The sequence below is a fragment of the Macaca mulatta genome, chromosome 8, assembly GCF_049350105.2.
Source record: "Macaca mulatta isolate MMU2019108-1 chromosome 8, T2T-MMU8v2.0, whole genome shotgun sequence".
Lineage (NCBI taxonomy): Eukaryota > Metazoa > Chordata > Mammalia > Primates > Cercopithecidae > Macaca > Macaca mulatta.
Window position 1 is genome coordinate 97802501 of NC_133413.1, and position 20788 is coordinate 97823288.

The following is a 20788-nucleotide window of genomic DNA, read 5'->3' on the forward strand; positions in this document are numbered from 1 at the left end:
CAAGGCAGCAGCGAGGCTGGGGGAGGGGTGCCCACCATTACTGAGGCTTGAGTAGGTAAACAAAGTATCTAGGAAGCTCAAACTGGGTAGAGCCCACCACAGCTCAAGGAGGCCTGCCTGCCTCTGTAGACTCCACCTCTGGGGGCAGGGCATAGCCAAACAAAAGGCAGGGAAACCTCTGCAGACTTAAATGTACCTGTCTGACAGCTTTGAAGAGTAGTGGTTCTCCCAGGACGGAGTTTAAGATCTGAGAACAAACAGAGTGCCTCCTCAAATGGGCCCCTGACCACCGAGTAGCCTAACTGGGAGACACCCTCCAGTAGGGGCAGACTGACACCTCACATGGCCGGGTACCTCTCTGAGATGAAACTTCCAGAGGAACAATCAGGCAGCGACATTTGCTGTTCAGCAATATTCATTGTTCTGCAGCCTCTGCTGCTGATATCCAGGCAAACAGGGTCTGGAGAGGACCTCCAGCAAACTCCAACAGTTCTGTAGCTGAGGGTCCTGACTATTAGAAGGAAAACTACCAAACAGAAAAGACATCCACACCAAAACCCCATCTGTATGTGACCATCATCAAAGATCGAAGGTAGGTAAAACCACAAAGATGGGAAAGAAACAGCAGAAAAGCTGAAAATTCTAAAAATCAGAGTGCCTCTCCCCCTCCAAAGGAACGCAGCTCCTCACCAGCAATGGGACAAAGCTGGACAGAGAATGACTTTGGTGAGTTGAGAGAAGAAGACTTCAAATGATCAAACTACGCCAAGCTAAAGGAGGAAGTTCGAACCCATCACAAAGAAGCTAAAAACCTTGAAAAAAGATTAAACAAATGGCTAACTAGAATGACCAGGGTAGAGAAGTCCTTAAATGACCTGATGGAGCTGAAAACCATGGTACAAGAACTACGTGACAAACGCACAAGCTTCAGTAGCTGATTAGAACAACTGGAAGAAAGGGTTTCAGTGATTGAAGATCAAATGAATGAAATGAAGCGAGAAGAGAAGTTTAGAGAAAAAAGTGTAAAAGGAAACAAACAAAGCCAACAGGAAACATGGGACTATGTGAAAAGACCAAATCTACATCTGATTGGTGTCCCTGAAAGTGACAGGGAGAATGGAACCAATTTGGAAAACACTCTGCAGGATATTGTCCAGGAGAAATTTCCCAACCTAGGAAGGCAGGCCAACATTCAAATTCAGGAAATACAGAGAACGCCACAAAGATACTCCTTGAGAAGAACAACTCCAAGACACATAACTGTCAGATTCACCAAACTTGAAATGAAGGAAAAAATGTTAAGGGCAACAAGAGAGAAAGGTTGGGTTGCCCACAAAGGGAAGCGCATCAGACTAACAATGGATCTCTCAGCAGAAACTTACAAGCCAGAAGAGAGTGGGGACTAATATTCAGTGTTCTTAAAGAACAGAATTTTCAACCCAGAATTTTATATCCAGCCAAACTAAGCTTCATAAGTGAAGGAGAAATAAAATCCTTTACAGACAAGCAAATGCTGAGAGATTTTGTCACCACCAGGCCTGACATACAAGAGTTCCTGAAGGAAGCACTAAACATAGAAAGGAACAACCAGTACCAGCCACTGAAAAAACATGTTAAATTGTAAAGATCATTGATGCTAGGAAGAAACTGCACCAACTAATGAGCAAAATAACCAATTAATATCATAACGACAGGATCAAAATCACACATAACAATATAAACCTTAAATGTAAATGGGCTAAATGCTCCAATTAAAAGACACAACCAGCAAATTGGATAAAGAGTCAAGACCCATCAGTCTACTGTATTCAGCATACCATCTGAAGTGCAGAGACACACATAAGCTCAAAATAAAGGGACAGAGGAAGATCTACCAAGCAAATGGAAAACAAAAAAAGCAGGGATTGCAATCCTAGTCTCTGATAAAACAGACTTTAAACCAACAAATATCAAAAGAGACAAAGAAGGCCATTACATAATGGTAAAGGAATCGATTCCACAAGAAGAGCTAACTATCCTAAATATATATGCACCCAACACAGCAGCATCCAAATTCATAAAGCAAGTCCTTAGAGACCTACAGATAGACTTAGACTCCCAAACAATAAAAATGGGAGATTTTAACACCCCACTGTCAACATTAGACAGATCAACAAGACAGAGAGTTAACAAGGATATCCAAGAATTGAACTCAGCTCTGCACCAAGCAGACCTAATAGACATTTAAAGAACTCTCCATGCCAAATCAACAGAATATACATTCTTCTCAGCACCACATCACACTTATTCCAAAATTGATCACATAGTTGGAAGTAAAGCGCTCCTCAGCAAATGTACAAGAACAGAAATTATAACAAACTGTCTCTCAGACCACAGTGCAATCAAAGTACAACTCAGGAATAAGAAACTCACTCAAAACCACTCAACTACATGGAGACTGAACAACCTGCTCCTGAAGGACTACTGGGTACATAACAAAATGAAGGCAGAGATAAAGATGTTCTTTGAAACCAATGAGAACAAAGACACAACATACCAGAATCTCCGGGACATATTTAAAGCAGTGTGTAGAGGGAAATTTATAGCACTGAATACCCACAAGAGAAAGCAGGAAAGATCTAAAATTGACAACTTAACATCACAATTAAAAGAACTAGAGAAGCAAGAGTAAACACTTTCAAAAGCTAGCAGAAGGCAAGAAATAACTAAGATCAGAGCAGAACTGAAGGAGATAGAGACACAAAAAGCCCTTCAAAAACTCAATGAATCCAGGAGCTGGTTTTTTGAAATGATCAACAAAATTGATAGACCACTAGCAAGACTAATAAAGAAATAAAGAGAGAAGAATCAAATAGATGCAATAAAAAAAGATAAAGATATCACCATTGGTCCCACAGAAATGCAAACTCCCATCAAAGAATACTATAAACAGCTCTATGAAAATAAACTCGAAAATATAGAAGAAATGGAAAAATTCCTGGACACATACAGCCTCCCAAGACTAAACCAGGAAGAAGTTGAATCTCTGAATAGACCAATAATAGGCTCTGAAATTGAGGCAATAATTAATAGCTTACAACCAAAAGAAGTCCAGGACCAGATGGATTCACAGCCAAATTCTACCAGAGGTACAAGGAGGAGCTGGTTCCATTCCTTCTGAAACTATTCCAATCAGTAGAAAAAGAGCGAATCCTTCCTAACTCATTTTATGAGCATCATCCTGATACGAAAGCCTGGCAGAGACACAACAAAAAAAAGAGAATTTTAGACCAAAATCCCTGATGAACATCGATGCAAAAATCCTCAATAAAATACTGACAAATGGAATCCAGCAGCACATCAAAAAGCTTATCCACCATGATCAAGTGGGCTTCCTCCCTGGGATGCAAGGCTGTTTCAACAAATGGAAATCAATAAATGTAATCCAGCATATAAACAGAACCAAAGACAAAAACCACAAGATTATCTCAATAGATGCAGAAAAGGCTTTTGACAAAATTCAACAGCCCTTCATGCTAAAAACTCTCAAAAGTTAGGTATTGATGGGATGTATCTCAAAATAATAAGTGCTATTGATAAGAAACCTGCAGCCAATATCATACTGAATGGAAAAAACTGGAAGCATTCCCCTTGAAAACTGGCACAAGTCAGGGATGCCCTCTTTCACCACTCCTATTCAACATAGTGTTGGAAGTTCCGACCAGGGCAATCAGGCAGGAGAAAGAAATAAAGGTATTCAAGTAGGAAAAGAGTAAGTCAAATCGTCCCTGTTTGCACATGACATGATTGTATATTTAGAATACCCTATTGTCTCAGCCCAAAATCTCCTTAAGCTGATAAGCAACTTCAGCAAAGTCTCAGGATACAAAATCAATGTGCAAAAATCACAAGCATTCTTATACACCAATAACAGACAAACAGAGAGCCAAATCCTGATTGAACTCCCCATTCACAATTGCTTCAAACAGAATAAAATATCTAGGAATCCAACTTACAAGGGATGTAAAGGACCTCTTCAAGGAGAACTACAAACCACGGCTCAATGAAATCAAAGAGGACACAAACAAATGGAAGAACATTCCATGCCCATGGATAGGAAGAATCAATATTGTGAAAATGGCCATACTGCCCAAGGTAATTTACAGATTCAATGCCATCCCCATCAAGCAACCAATGACTTTCTTCACAGAATTAGAAAAACTACTTTAAAGTTCATATGGAACCAAAAGAGAGCCCACATTGCCAAGTCAATCATAAGCCAAAAGAACAAATCTGCAGGCATCACCCTACCTGACTTCAAACTATACTACAAGGCTACAGTAACCAAAACAGCATGGTACTGCTACCAAAACAGAGATATAGACCGGTGGAACAGAACAGAGCCCTCAGAAATAATACCATACATCTACAACCATCTGATCTTTGACAAACCTGACAAAAACAAGAAATGGGGCAAGGATTCCCTATTTAATAAATGGTGCTGGGAAAACTCACTAGCCATATGTAGTAAGCTGAAACTGGATCCCTTCCTTACACCTTATACAAAAATTGTTTCAAGATGGATTAAAGACTTAAATGTTAGACCTAAAACCATAAAAACCCTAGAAAAAAACCTGGGCAATACCTTTCAGGACATAGGCATGGTCAAGTTCTTCATGTCTAAAGCACCAAATCAATGGCAACAAAAGCCAAAATTGACAAATGGGATCTAATTAAACTGAAGAGCTTCTGCACAGCAAAAGAAACTACCATCAGAGTGAACAGGCAACCTACAGAATGGGAGAAAATGTTTGCAATCTACTCATCTGACAAAGGGCTAATATCCAGAATCTACAAAGAACTCAAACAAATTTACAAGAAAAAGACAACCCCATCAAAAAATGGGCAAAGGATATGAACAGACACTTCTCAAAAGAAGACATTTATGCAGCCAACAGACACATGAAAAAATGCTCATCATCACTGGCCATCAGAGAAATGCAAATCAAAACCACAATGAGATACCATATCACACCAGTTAGAATGGCAACCATTAAAAAGTCAGGAAACAACAGGTGCTGGAGAGGATGTGGAGAAATAGGAACACTTTTCCACTGTTGGTGGGATTGTAAACTAGTTCAACCATTGTGGAAGACTGTGTGGCGATTCCTCAAGGATCTAGAACTAGAAATACCATTTGACCCAGCCATCCCATTACTGGGTATATACCCAAAGGATTATAAATCATGCTGCTATAAAGACACATGCACATGTATGTTTATTGTGGCACTACTCACAATAGCAAAGACTTGGAACCAACCCAAATGTCCATCAGTGACAGACTGGATTAAGAAAATGTGGCACATATACACTATGGAATACTATGCAGTCATAAAAAAGGATGAGTTCATGTCCTTTGTAGGGACATGGATGAAGGTGGAAACCATCATTCTCAGCAAACCATTGCAAGGACAAAAAACCAAACATCGCATGTTCTCACTCATAGGTGGGAATTGAACAATGAGATCACTTGGACACAGGAAGGGGAACGTCGCACACCAGGGCCTGTTGTGAGGTGTGAGGAGGGGAGGGGGATAGCATTAGGAGATATACCTAATGTAAATGACCAGTTAATGGGTGCAGCACACCAACATGGCACATGTATACATATGTAACAAACCTGCACTTTGTCCACATGTAGCCCAGAACTTTAAGTATAATAAAAAAAAAATACAATCAACAAAATAAATAAATAAATTACTTCCTATAAAGGCTCTAACAACTTTTTCATGCTCTTTGCTTAGGTTTTGATTTGAGTGCTAGATATTCAATATTCTAATGTATAGAGTGGTATGCAGTTTGTAACAGAGGAAGTGTCACAAATCAGTGGGAAAAGGCTAGTAATTTTTAAAATAAAATGTGTTAGAAAATTATCTATAGAAACAGGGAAAATAATCAAGTTATTTAACCCAACATAATGTTGTCAAAAATTATTCAAATGAACTAGTTATTAATGAAATATCAAAAAGAAGAAAATATGGGTAAGAAATTTTTACTGAGTTGTTCTACATACAAAATAATGAGATTAAGGGGAAAATAATAGTTTCAGAATAATCAAAAATACTATTACAAGAGAGATGTATTAAGAAGTTTACAAAGCCTAATAAGAGAAACATGAATATTTCAATTTTAAAATAGAAATGGGTTTTATCGTATCATTTTGAGATTTTGAAAAATAGTTTTTTAAAAATTTCACTTTTTTTTTATTTTTATTTTTTAAATTTTTTTTAAAATTTATTTATTATTATTATACTTTATGTTGTAGGGTACATGTGCATAACGTGCAGGTTTGTTACATATGTATACTTGTGCCATGTTGGTGTGCTGCACCCATCAACTCGTCATTTACATCAGGTATAACTCCCAATGCAATCCCTCCCCCCTCCCCCTTCCCCCTCCCCATGATAGGCCCCGGTGTGTGATGTTCCCCTTCCTGAGTCCAAGTGATCTCATTGTTCAGTTCCCACCTATGAGTGAGAACATGCGGTGTTTGGTTTTCTGTTCTTGTGATAGTTTGCTAAGAATGATGGTTTCCAGCTGCATCCATGTCCCTACAAAGGACACAAACTCATCCTTTTTGATGGCTGCATAGTATTCCATGGTGTATATGTGCCACATTTTCTTAATCCAATCTGTCACTGATGGACATTTGGGTTGATTCCAAGTCTTTGCTATTGTGAATAGTGCTGCAATAAACATACATGTGCATGTGTCTTTATAGCAGCATAATTTATAATCCTTTGGGTATATACCCAGTAATGGGATGGCTGGGTCATATGGTACATCTAGTTCTAGATCCTTGAGGAATCGCCATACTGTTTTCCATAATGGTTGAACTAGTTTACAATCCCACCAACAGTGTAAAAGTGTTCCTATTTCTCCACATCCTCTCCAGCACCTGTTGTTTCCTGACTTTTGAATGATCGCCATTCTAACTGGTGTGAGATGGTATCTCATTGTGGTTTTGATTTGCATTTCTCTGATGGCCAGTGATGATGAGCATTTTTTCATGTGTCTGTTGCCTGTATGAATGTCTTCTTTTGAGAAGTGTCTGTTCATATCCTTTGCCCACTTTTTGATGGGGTGGTTTGTTTTTTTCTTGTAAATTTGTTTGAGTTCTTTGTAGGTTCTGGATATTAGCCCTTTGTCAGATGAGTAGATTGCAAAAATTTTCTCCCATTCTGTAGGTTGTCTGTTTACTCTGATGGTAGTTTCTTTTGCTGTGCAGAAGCTCTTTAGTTTAATGAGATCCCATTTGTCAATTTTGGCTTTTGCTGCCGTTGCTTTTGGTGTTTTAGACAAGAAGTCTTTGCCCATGTCTATGTCCTGAATGGTACTACCTAGGTTTTCCTCTAGGATTTTTATGGTATTAGGTCTAACATTTAAGTCTCTAATCCATCTTGAATTAATTTTCGTATAAGGAGTAAGGAAAGGATCCAGTTTCAGCTTTCTACTTATGGCTAGCCAATTTTCCAGGCACCATTTATTAAATAGGGAATCCTTTCCCCATTTCTTGTTTCTCTCAGGTTTGTCAAAGATCAGATGGCTGTAGATGTGTGGTATTATTTCTGAGGACTCTGTTCTGTTCCATTGGTCTATATGTCTGTTTTGGTACCAGTACCATGCTGTTTTGGTTACTGTAGCCTTGTAGTATAGTTTGAAGTCAGGTAGTGTGATGCCTCCAGCTTTGTTCTTTTGACTTAGGATTGTCTTGGAGATGCGGGCTCTTTTTTGGTTCCATATGAACTTTAAAGCAGTTTTTTCCAATTCTGTGAAGAAACTCATTGGTAGCTTGATGGGGATGGCATTGAATCTATAAATTACCTTGGGCAGTATGGCCATTTTCACAATATTGATTCTTCCTATCCATGAGCGTGTTATGTTCTTCCATTTGTTTGTGTCCTCTTTTATTTCACTGAGCAGTGGTTTGTAGTTCTCCTTGAAGAGGTCCTTTACATCCCTTGTAAGTTGGATTCCTAGGTATTTGATTCTCTTTGAAGCAATTGTGAATGGAAGTTCATTCCTGATTTGGCTCTCTGTTTGTCTGTTACTGGTGTATAAGAATGCTTGTGATTTTTGCACATTAATTTTGTATCCTGAGACTTTGCTGAAGTTGCTTATCAGCTTAAGGAGATTTTGGGCTGAGACAATGGGGTTTTCTAAATATACAATCATGTCATCTGCAAACAGGGACAATTTGACTTTTTCTTTTCCTAACTGAATACCCTTGATTTCTTTCTCTTGCCTGATTGCCCTAGCCAGAACTTCCAACACTATGTTGAATAGGAGTGGTGAGAGAGGGCATCCCTGTCTTGTGCCAGTTTTCAAAGGGAATTTTTCCAGGTTTTGCCCATTCAGTATGATATTGGCTATGGGTTTGTCATAAATAGCTCTTATTATTTTGAGGTACGTTCCATCAATACCGAATTTATTGAGCATTTTTAGCATGAAGGGCTGTTGAATTTTGTCAAAAGCCTTTTCTGCATCTATTGAGATAATCATGTGGTTCTTGTCTTTGGTTCTGTTTATATGCTGGATTATGTTTATTGATTTGCGAATGTTGAACCAGCCTTTCATCCCAGGGATGAAGCCCACTTGATCATGGTGGATAAGCTTTTTGATGTGTTGCTGAATCCGGTTTGCCAGTATTTTATTGAGGATTTTTGCATCGATGTTCATCAGGGATATTGGTCTAAAATTCTCTTTTTTTGTTGTGTCTCTGCCAGGCTTTGGTATCAGGATGATGTTGGCCTCATAAAATGAGTTAGGGAGGATTCCCTCTTTTTCTATTGATTGGAATAGTTTCAGAAGGAATGGTACCAACTCCTCCTTATACCTCTGGTAGAATTCAGCTATGAATCCATCTGGTCCTGGACTTTTTTTGGTTGGTAGGCTATTAATTATTGCCTCAATTTCAGAGCCTGCTATTGGTCTATTCAGGGATTCAACTTCTTCCTGGTTTAGTCTTGGAAGAGTGTAAGTGTCCAGGAAATTATCCATTTCTTCTAGATTTTCCAGTTTATTTGCGTAGAGGTGTTTATAGTATTCTCTGATGGTAGTTTGTATTTCTGTGGGGTCGGTGGTGATATCCCCTTTATCATTTTTAATTGCGTCGATTTGATTCTTCTCTCTTTTCTTCTTTATTAGTCTTGCTAGTGGTCTGTCAATTTTGTTGATCTTTTCAAAAAACCAACTCCTGGATTCATTGATTTTTTGGAGAGTTTTTTGTGTCTCTATCTCCTTCAGTTCTGCTCTGATCTTAGTTATTTCTAGCCTTCTGCTAGCTTTCGAATGTGTTTGCTCTTGCTTCTCTAGTTCTTTTAATTGCGATGCTAGAGTGTCAATTTTAGATCTTTCCTGCTTTCTCTTGTGGGCATTTAGTGCTATAAATTTCCCTCTACACACTGCTTTAAATGTGTCCCAGAGATTCTGGTATGTTGTATCTTTGTTCTCATTGGTTTGAAAGAACATCTTTATTTCTGCCTTCATTTCGTTATGTACCCAGTAGTCATTCAGGAGCAGGTTGTTCAGTTTCCATGTAGTTGAGTGGTTTTGATTGAGTTTCTTAGTCCTGAGTTCTAGTTTGATTGCACTGTGGTCTGAGAGACAGTTTGTTATAATTTCTGTTCTTGTACATTTGCTGAGGAGTGCTTTACTTCCAATTACGTGGTCAATTTTGGAGTAAGTACGATGTGGTGCTGAGAAGAATGTATATTTTGTTGATTTGGTGTGGAGAGTTCTATAGATGTCTATTACGTCTGCTTGCTGCAGAGATGAGTTCAATTCCTGGATATCCTTGTTAACTTTCTGTCTCGTTGATCTGTCTAATGTTGACAGTGGAGTGTTGAAGTCTCCCATTATTATTGTATTGGAGTCTAAGTCTCTTTGTAAGTCTCTAAGGACTTGCTTTATGAATCTGGGTGCTCCTGTATTGGGTGCATATATATTTAGGATAGTTAGCACTTCCTGTGAATTGATCCCTTTACCATTATGTAATGGCCTTCTTTGTCTCTTTTGATCTTTGATGGTTTAAAGTCTGTTTTATCAGAGACTAGTATTGCAACCCCCGCTTTTTTTTGTTCTCCATTTGCTTGGTAAATCTTCCTCCATCCCTTTATTTTGAGCCTATGTATGTCTCTGCGTGTGAGATGGGTCTCCTGAATACAGCAGACTGATGGGTCTTGACTCTTTATCCAGTTTGCCAGTCTGTGTCTTTTAATTGGAGCATTTAGTCCATTTACATTTAAGGTTAAGATTATTATGTGTGAACTTGATCCTGCCATTATCATATTAACTGGTTATTTTGCTCGTTAGTTGATGCAGTTTCTTCCTAGCATCAATGGTCTTTACATTTTGGCATGTTTTTGCAATGGCTGGTACCGGTTGTTCCTTTCCATGTTTAGTGCTTCCTTCAGGGTCTTTTGTAAGGCAGGCCTAGTGGTGACAAAATCTCTAAGCATTTGCTTATCTGTAAAGGATTTTATTTCTCCTTCACTTATGAAACTTAGTTTGGCTGGATATGAAATTCTGGGTTGAAAATTCTTTTCTTTAAGAATGTTGAATATTGGCCCCCACTCTCTTCTGGCTTGGAGAGTTTCTGCTGAGAGATCTGCTGTTAGTCTGATGGGCTTCTCTTTGTGGGTAACCCGACCTTTCTCTCTGGCTGCCCTTAAGATTTTTTCCTTCATTTCAACTTTGGTGAATGTGGCAATTATGTGTCTTGGAGTTGCTCTTCTCGAGGAGTATCTTTGTGGCGTTCTCTGTATTTCCTGGATTTGAATGTTGGCCTGCCCTACTAGGTTGGGGAAGTTCTCCTGGATGATATCCTGAAGAGTGTTTTCCAACTTGGTTCCATTTTCCCCCTCACTTTCAGGCACCCCAATCAGACGTAGATTTGGTCTTTTTACATAATCCCATACTTCTTGCAGGCTTTGTTCATTTCTTTTTCTTCTTTTTTCTTTTGGTTTCTCTTCTCGCTTCATTTCATTCATTTGATCCTCAATCGCAGATACTCTTTCTTCCAGTTGATCAAGTCGGTTACTGAAGCTTGTGCATTTGTCACATATTTCTCGTGTCATGGTTTTCATCTCTTTCATTTCGTTTATGACCTTCTCTGCATTAATTACTCTAGCCATCAATTCTTCCACTTTTTTTTCAAGATTTTTAGTTTCTTTGCGCTGGGTACGTAATTCCTCCTTTAGCTCTGAGAAATTTCATGGACTGAAGACTTCTTCTCTCATCTCGTCAAAGTCATTCTCCGTCCAGCTTTGATCCGTTGCTGGCGATGAGCTGCGCTCCTTTGCCGGGGGAGATGCGCCTTATTTTTTGAATTTCCAGCTTTTCTGCCCTGCTTTTTCCCCATCTTTGTGGTTTTATCTGCCTCTGGTCTTTGATGATGGTGATGTACTGATGGGGTTTTGGTGTAGGTGTCCTTCCTGTTTGATAGTTTTCCTTCTAACAGTCAGGACCCTCAGCTGTAGGTCTGTTGGAGATTGCTTGAGGTCCACTCCAGACCCTGTTTGCCTGGGTATTAGCAGCAGAGGCTGCAGAAGACAGAATATTTCTGAACAGCGAGTGTACCTGTCTGATTCTTGCTTTGGAAGCTTCCTCTCAGGGGTGTACTCCACCCTGTGAGGTGTGGGGTGTCAGACTGCCCCTAGTGGGGGATGTCTCCCAGTTAGGCTACTTGGGGGTCAGGGACCCACTTGAGCAGGGAGTCTGTCCCTTCTCAGATCTCAACCTCCGTGTTGGGAGATCCACTGCTCTCTTCAAAGCTGTCAGACAGAGTCATTTGCATCTGCTGAGGTTTCGGCTGTGTTTGTTATCGTTTACTGTGCCCTGTCCTCAGAGGTGGAGTCTACAGAGACAGGCAGGTTTCCTTGAGCTGCTGTGAGCTCCACCCAGTTCGAGCTTCCCAGCAGCTTTGTTTACCTACTTAAGCCTCAGCAATGGCGGGCGCCCCTCCCCCAGCCTCGCTGCTGCCTTGCCGGTAGATCACAGACTGCTGCGCTAGCAATGAGGGAGGCTCCGTGGGTGTGGGACCCTCCCGGCCAGGTGTGGGATATGATCTCCTGGTGTGCCTGTTTGCTTAAAGCGCAGTATTGGGGTGGGAGTTACCCGATTTTCCAGGTGTTGTGTGTCTCAGTTCCCCTGGCTAGGAAAAGGGATTCCCTTCCCCCTTGCGCTTCCCAGGTGAGGCAATGCCTCGCCCTGCTTCAGCTCTGGCTGATCGGGCTGCAGCAGCTGACCAGCACCGATCGTCCGGCACTCCCCAGTGAGATGAACCCAGTACCTCAGTTGAAAATGCAGAAATCACCGGTCTTCTGTTTCGCTCGCTCTGGGAGTTGGAGACTGGAGCTGTTCCTATTCGGCCATCTTGCTCCGCCCCTGTTCTTTTTTTTTTTTACTGTCACTTTTTTTTTACTGTCACTATTGTATACAAAAATGAAAGTTAGATGACGACTATCTGTATGAAATATGATTTTACATATAGTGATCGAATTCATTTGAGTTTAACTAAGGTGTAATAAAATAAATCTCTTTACTACAAATGGTTTCCCTGCCCCTGTATAGACTACTTTAATATAAACCAAGCAGAATATGTCTTGAATCTAAATTAATTATTGTGAAATTAATCAGGTAAGTCATTATTTCGCATAACAAAAAAAATAATCATATTGTACACTTGGTACAAATGAGTGAATGTATTGTACAGTACCATCCATGTACTTCCTTTGACCAGTTCAATTAATAGTGGTTATTCATTTCTGAAACAATGCTGCTTAAATAATTAAACTGAAATTACTATAGGTAGTTAGGCAGTGCTAGGATGAGGTAACTAATCAGTGTATAATATTTACATGGACAGTTACCCTGATTAACTAGAATGTATGACTAAATATGATTACCAAAACTGAAAACTTAGAAACTTCTTTTTCTGACACAAATATGAAAATATTTTCCTTCTATTGATTTTGCACTAGTTATAATGCACTGGGCCTTACACATTAAGTTAGATCATCTCTTTTGATACTCTAACAAACCCTGTGACACAAAGTCATTTAACTACTTCAGCTAAAATAGAATTTTGATTCAGAATGTCAGGCTTAACATACTCACTTTCCCTAACACACAATATCTTATTGAAATGAAGTCAGGCTTAACATACTCACTTTCCCTAACACACAATATCTTATTGAAATGAAGTATATACACTTATCTATTTAAGTACATCATTCCATGTGTATTTAGATTCAACATAGTGCTAGAAAAACTGAAGGGTTATATTAGTGAATCAGACATATTTTTGGAACTTGGTAATCATACAATTCTTATGTTATTTGAAACATTTCCCTTTTAATTTTCTATTTGCTTAGCATCTAATCAGTCATTTGGTACTGCCATCTAAATTCTTTTTTAATGCTCTACCCCTTCTGCATAGCCAGAAGTCCCGCATGTATCTGTCACTTGACTTCATTTATTTTGACTGTGGTACCCAATGTAAATGACTTTGGGTCAAATATCAGTCTTTTCCTCAAAACCTTCCCTCTGACTACATCAACAAGAATCAGTTTTCATTTCAGGCAATCAATAAGTCATAATTTATATAATCAACAATAATTGTTCAAAATAATGAGAAATATCATTTAAATAGTATCAGAATTTTAGAGATTCGAAACTGAACTAAGCAAGAAAAGTAATGAAAGTACAAGCCTGTTATGAAGCAAACATAAAAAAGACTTACAAATAAAAATTAAATTGGAATATCAAAAACATAAAATTCCACCAAAACTAGTGATTTCAACAGAGTATCAATAAAAATCTTGATGAGTATACCCAGAGTAATTAAGTCTCTTGGCTACTGAAAATAAAAAGCAGTTAAGGAGTATTTCTACCTTGCATAAAGAGGTGACTATTTAATTTCTAAATTTTGATTAAAATAAGCTGATATTCAAATGCATAGTGCTTTGAAATAGAAATGTATTCATTGTGTTACAGTTTCATGGCCCCAATTATAATATAAAAAGTCATATTATACTTAATTTTCTTTCTTTTTTTTTTTCCTTCTTTTATTTGTTGGGGGACGGAGTTTCACTCTTGTTGCCCAGGCTGGAGTGCAATGGCGAGATCTCGGCTCACCACAACCTCTGCCTCCTGGTTTAAGTGATTCTCCTGCCTGAGCCTCTCAAGTAGCTGGGATTACAGGCATGAGCCACCAGGCTTGGAAAATTTTGTGTTTTTAGTAGAGATGGTGTTTCTCCATGTTGGCTGGTCTTGAACTCCCGACCTCCAGGTGATCCGTCCGCCCAGCTTCCCAAAGTGCTGGGATTACAGGCGTGAGTCACCGTGTCCGCCGTTATGCTTGATTTTCTTCGTAAAATTTGAGAATCTAGGTTTGATATTTCTGTTTAATATTTAATTCATTTAATATTTTTATTAATTATATTTTTTCTAAAATTTCTATACAGTTATTTTTTGTAATCCAGTTGGCCAATTATGAGTCTCTTTTTCTTCCATAAGTATAGTCTTATATTTGCTATTTGATCATTGTGATGTCTTTATATATGTGTATATTTGCTACACATAGAAAGTATACATATATACACACACAAACATGTATAATAGTGTGTCTGCATATATGTGTGTGTGTGTATATATATATGTAGATAAGTTTTTAAGAGTATAGTGACTATGTGTTGATATACTAGTATATTTGCTATACAGCATCTATTTCATTGAGAGTTTATATTCCCTAAAATAGCATCTTATATAGAGAGAGTCTTTGAAGCTTGGGATAAGGTTAATTCATTCAGAAAGAATTTATTTTCCTTTATTCCAAGCATTTAGAGTCACTAAAACCCAGTATGGTTTGAAAATAAATGTTTAATTAAAGGATTTTATTGCCTCACAGGTGGTATGGATTCTAGCCCCAATATCATGAGTGAGAATTACAGAGAGTTGTTACCTTTTTCTTCTTTCATTTAATTCAGAGCCAGGACCAAGAGAGGAAAATATCTCCAGGAGCTCTTTTTCTGAGGTGGGCTTTTTCTAGTTCACCCACTGAGAGTATTGCTCTTTGGGAGTTTCCGTAGGAGGATTTCCACATTTGATCTTTCACACATACTTTGCCATTGCCTCCAGGGCTTTTTTACCCACCCCCAGACAGATCTAACTGTACACTTTCTTTTTATTCATGTTTTTTGATAAATTCTGTTGCTGTTCTGCTACCTCATATAGTTTTAAATATATTATTCAGAAGTTTTAGTAGGGCTACTTGAGGAAGGATTTCAGAAATATCTAAACCATCATATTCTGAGCTTTCTCTTATGCTCAAGAAAACCTTTGTTTAATATTGATATTCTTGAGAATATGAATTCATCCAACAAATGTTTGTTGAGTGACTATATGTAGATACATGAGTGAACAAAAGATAAATATCTTTGCCTTGATGGAGCTTGCATCCCAATGGATAGAAAACATAATATACAATAAGTGCAATAAACAAATCAATAACTTAGGTGGCAACACAAACCTTGGAGATAGCTACAGAGAAGGATGAAAAAGCTAGAAGGAGCAGATTAAACCATTGCATAGAGTAGTCACGGTGATCTCATTAGGATTGTGAGATTTGGGCAAAGATTTAAAGTTAGTAAGAAAGATGAGATAAATGTATGGTTTCCTTGGTTATTGGGCTGGACATGAAATCTGGATAATCTCTTCTTCCTTGATCTGTGGATGGCTCCATAGCCCTAGCATTTGTCCTATGTTGCCTGCTGAGAAGGGGAGGATGGGGTAAATGTGGGAGCAATAGATAGTAAGAGGGGATCTCTGACACCAAATATTGCCCTTCTTCATCTTCCCTGTTTTGCAGTGAGTAACCATATTCTGATAATTTCCATGACTAATTTTATAAATATATTATTTTAGTAAGTTCTTTGATTGGAAGTCTCTGAGGCATATTCAAAATGTAATTTTTTAATTCATATTTCTCTAGATTTCCTCAGATTTGTCTATAACTATTTTCCAAATCACACATTTCTAACATTAGAATAAATGTGGCCGGGCGCGGTGGCTCAAGCCTGTAATCCCAGCACTTTGGGAGGCCGAGACGGGTGGATCACGAGGTCAGGAGATCGAGACCATCCTGGCTAACACGGTGAAACCCCGTCTCTACTAAAAAATACAAAACAACAACAACAACAACAAAAAAAAACTAGCCGGGCGAGGTGGCGGGCGCCTGTAGTCCCAGCTACTCGGGAGGCTGAGGCAGGAGAATGGCGTGAACCCGGGAGGCCGAGCTTGCAGTGAGCTAAGATCCGGCCACTGCACTCCAGCCTGGGTGACAGAGCGAGACTCTGTCTCAAAAAAAATAAAATAAAATAAAATAAAATAAAATAGAATACATGTACATTTATTTTTTCTTATGCCAAGTGACAGGTAGTTAATATACAGAGGGTATTTTATGTATAGTGTTCATTCTTTAGGAGAACAACCTCTTTAAATGTGCCATAGAATTCAGAAGGCATTGTATAATTGGAAATTAATCAAACTTGATTCTTCTCAGATGCCCTTATATTTAAGAATTTGCTTTACAGGGCTATAAATGCTATCTATATTTATCTGCGAATAAATATACATTTTTTACTAATAAAGAGATAGTGTTTAATATTGGGTAAAGTATTGATGTTTACACGGTATTCGCACTGGTATGGACCATTACAGAGATAGTAAATGTAAAGCCCTTTCTAACCAAGTTCTTTCTTAACATTTTTAAAGCAAAATATATATATTTGGAAGGAGAATATATTCAGAAAAAATTCTCAAAAGGGAAAATAAAGTTCAAACATAAAATTAATTGGTACTATTATTTTATACTTTTCTTCCTCTAGTAGTCTATCTTTACAAGGAGAGGCATTCACTCAGCTAATGGATGTCATGCTCAAAGCTGCCTCACGTTTGTCCATCCTGAGATATATTCCTGTTCCAAACCTGTTTTGGTGTGTTAGGCTAGTAGACTGAGGTTTATCTTAAAATAAGAGAACGTCCTTTAATAACCTCTCTAATCATTAGTTTCTATTTAAACTGAGACCTTCACTATCCCAGTGCTGATGCTAATAGCCAGTAGGGAATTATTATTCTTTTCATAACTTCTTCTGTCTGACTTTAGAATTAGAATAAAATGGTTTTATTAGACTTGGGACTATTTCTGGGCATATGATAAACAATAGAAAGAAAAGGAACAATGCCTGATTGTTTAATTTCTGTGAATCCTTCTGATGTTCTTCTTTTCATTTGCCTTAATATAATATCAAGTTTGTTCTTTTCATAATGATCTAATGCTTTCAGGTCTTTCGAGTCTGAGTCTTGATAAGGGTCTTTAAAATATTACTTTTAACTACAAATTCCACTACATTTTGTAAACATAAATGAATATGACTTTGAGATAATAATAAATAAAATTTGGTCTATGTAGTTCATGATTAAATCTTTTCGTTTAAAAATGTGTTATAATTCTGCAGATCATCGTAGGTTATTTGTCATTTTCTATATAAGGGAGGAGGAAAGGGTATGCAAATAACATTTATCTTGACAGCATAAGTTCTTCAAAATGGAAAACATGATCAGAGGCTGAATGAGTAAAATTAGGAACAACAATGAGGGTGGCGAGTAATTGCATGATTCTGTTTCTAGTCCAAAATAGTAATATTAATATTTAAATGTTCTTATTTAAGTGTGAAGATACAATTTTTTTTGAGGCGGAGTCTCGTTGTGTCGCTCAGGTGGGAGTGCAGTGGCACGAGCTCAGCTCACTGCAACCTCCGCCTCCTGGGTTCAAGCTATTCTGCCTCAGCCTGCCAATTAGCTGGGATTGCAGGTGCCCACCGTCAAGCCCAACTAGTTTTTGTACTTTTAGTAGAGACGGGGTTTCGCCATGTTGGCCAGGTGGTCTCAAACTCCTGACGCAGGTGATCCGCCCGCCTGGGCCTCCCAAAGTGCTGGGATTACAGGCGTGAGCCACCGTGCCTGACCAGAAGATACAATTTTTATATGTATTTAAATTCAACCTCTTTACCTAGGTCAGAAAGGTTTGCTTTATTGTCTTCATTGAGATGAACATTTGCTATGATTATCATAAAGACCAGAGACAATGATTCAAGTAGCCAATTCCCCCTCTAGGGAATGAGACTGTGTCATAGATTTTGCAGCAATGGTTTGGCTTTTCCAATTTTGGCTTGACTTCAACACAAAGAAAAATTCCTGGGGCCTTCTTCCTCTTTGTTGTTATATATACATCTCTGTGATCTACAAAGGGTTTGACTTTCAAGAATTAGAGTAGTACAGGTCTGATAGTTAAAAATAATGGATTTCTTTAGTACATGTTTAAGTGCATTATTTCCTTATCTATAACAATTGCTAGCAGCTTCTATGCCTTTCTTTATATCCTTGAGGATTGACTAAAAGAAGTTACATAGTTTCTACTATCATATGTTTTGATAGAGGAGTTCCTCTTACTTTTAAGAGAAAAATCTGTGAGAAAATGTTTCACATAATTCTACACATACATTATACTTTTACATTGTAAGATAATTTTAATATCATTTTCTGCTGTAAAAAAGGAATTACCATAAATTTTTATTTCAACAAAATAAATGATTGACAACAGTAGAATAACCTTTAAATTTTTTACTATAAACTTCGAAGTAGCTATGACATGAGGAGAAAAAAATAGGCTATCCTCATAATTATGCCAGCAAAATTATTGAATCCCACTTCATTTATCTTGAAGTACTTTTTCCATTGTATGTTGATGTTTATTTTTTGCTAGTGGTAAATTATATTTAACAGTTGTTACCATGTTCTTATTTTAGCCATAATTTTTAAAGAATTATGCTATGCTCTAGTTTCTTTATTATTTTGGTAACATCAGTAATCTTTATTATGTTGATATATGGTCTTTTATGCCAGAAAACAAACAGGAATGCCTTCAAGTGATCTAAAAACTTGTTTTTAATAGTTTATATACTTTATAAAATTATGAGAAAGTTATATATGTGTCTTTATATTTAGGTTACTACTGCTGTGTTTAAAGTTTTCAGAATTAAATATTGATATGTTTCAGAATTTGTACAGTAGAAAATAATTTGAAATACTAATTTTAATTTATATATTGCCAATTGATTTAAGTATTTACATCATGTTGATAATTTAAAATGTTATGTAGATCAAGGGATTTTTATTTTAATACATCGATAGTTACAAAGTTATAATAGAGTTCACCTTCAAATGTATCTCGGCCTTAGAGTGACTTTACAAGTTTGAAAGACTAATGATAGTAACATTGATTTATTGTAATAATATGATATTGTGTTGTACTATGTACCAGGCAACATGCTAAATACTTTATATGCCCCATGTGGTTTATATAAGGCTTAAAGTAAGGACTCTTAATTAATTTTTCCATTTTAAAGATGAAAAATTTGAAGCTCAGAGGGATTATGTCATTTATCTAAGGTGGCATAGAAAGTAGTGGACTAGGTTCAAAGTGGGCCAATGTGTCCTCAAAGCCCTTGCTTTTAACTCCTACTGTAATTGTAATCAGTAGAGTGTTGGTACAGCCCAAGATACAGGTTCTGGAGAGCCAATTTTCAAATATTTATCAATATTGTGAGCTTGTTATTAAACTGTCAGAAATTTGAAATGAGCTATGGTGGAAATATTTAAACCTTGGAACTCAGCAAATGCTACAGACCAAGGTTTCTTCCATATTCCCCTTTCCTTCCTGCCTCGTATAGTATGCTAGCATATCAGTGCCTTTACTGCCAAAGTCTTGTGTTTGCAATGTTACATGTATTATGTTAAAGATATAAATAATGGGCGTAATTTTTTAAATATTGTGTTAAGTACTGTCTATAAACTGGAATCTATTAAGAAACTTACCATTAATAGTTATTGAATTAAATAACATTAACTTTTGTTGATAAAATATCTAAGATAATTTATTAAAGACAAGAATGTGTGAAATGAACTATCTCTCTTCTTTTCAGTGATAGTGGAAAGTGGAAATATAATTTCTTTTGTGGGTTATATTAATTCTGGATGTTGTAACATTTATAGAAGTATTATAGGATTTGTGAAACTACAATCAAATAAAGTGGTAAGTTTTCAACTTATGTATTCTTTTTAATCAATTAATCTACTCTAAAGAATAAAGAGTGTTGGACACCTTTTCATGTACTTACTAGACATTTATTTGTGTTAGTTTGTGAAATTTCTGTTCAATTTTTTGAAATTGTTTACTTTTGGTTTATTTAGTCTTAAGATATAAGAATATAAGTTGTAAGATATATTGATTTGTAAGATATACAAATGATCAATGAACACGGTAAAATATGCTTTACATTCTTATTCATCAGAGAAATGCAAATTAAAACCACAGCCAAGTACTATGACAAACATATCAGATTAGCTAAGATGCACTTAATCATTTGACTTAATTCCACTCTAGATAGTTTCTCCAGAAAAGTGAAAACATATGTCTACATAAAGACTTACATGAATTCTAGGGCTGGGCATAGTGGCTCACACCTGTAATCCCAGCACTTTGGGAGGCCGAGGTGGGCAGATTAAGAGGTCAAGACATCGAGATCATCCTGGTCAACATGGTAAAACCCCATCTTTACTTAAAAATACAAAAATTATCTGGGCATGGTGATGCATGCCTGTAGTCCCAGCTGCTCGGAAGGCTGAG

At 37.3% G+C, this 20788-nt stretch overlaps 1 protein-coding gene across 2 annotated transcripts in view; it reads left to right on the forward strand.

Annotated features, from left to right (window-relative positions):
• The window catches only part of CNBD1 (cyclic nucleotide binding domain containing 1), a 560546-nt gene that overhangs the window by 460813 nt on the left and 78945 nt on the right, over positions 1–20788 (forward strand). For both annotated transcript variants that reach the window (XM_077942745.1, XM_015145661.3), the window contains exon 9: positions 20085–20194. In XM_077942745.1, coding sequence (XP_077798871.1) covers positions 20085–20194 — 110 coding nt within the window. The remainder of the gene's footprint in view (positions 1–20084; positions 20195–20788) is intronic.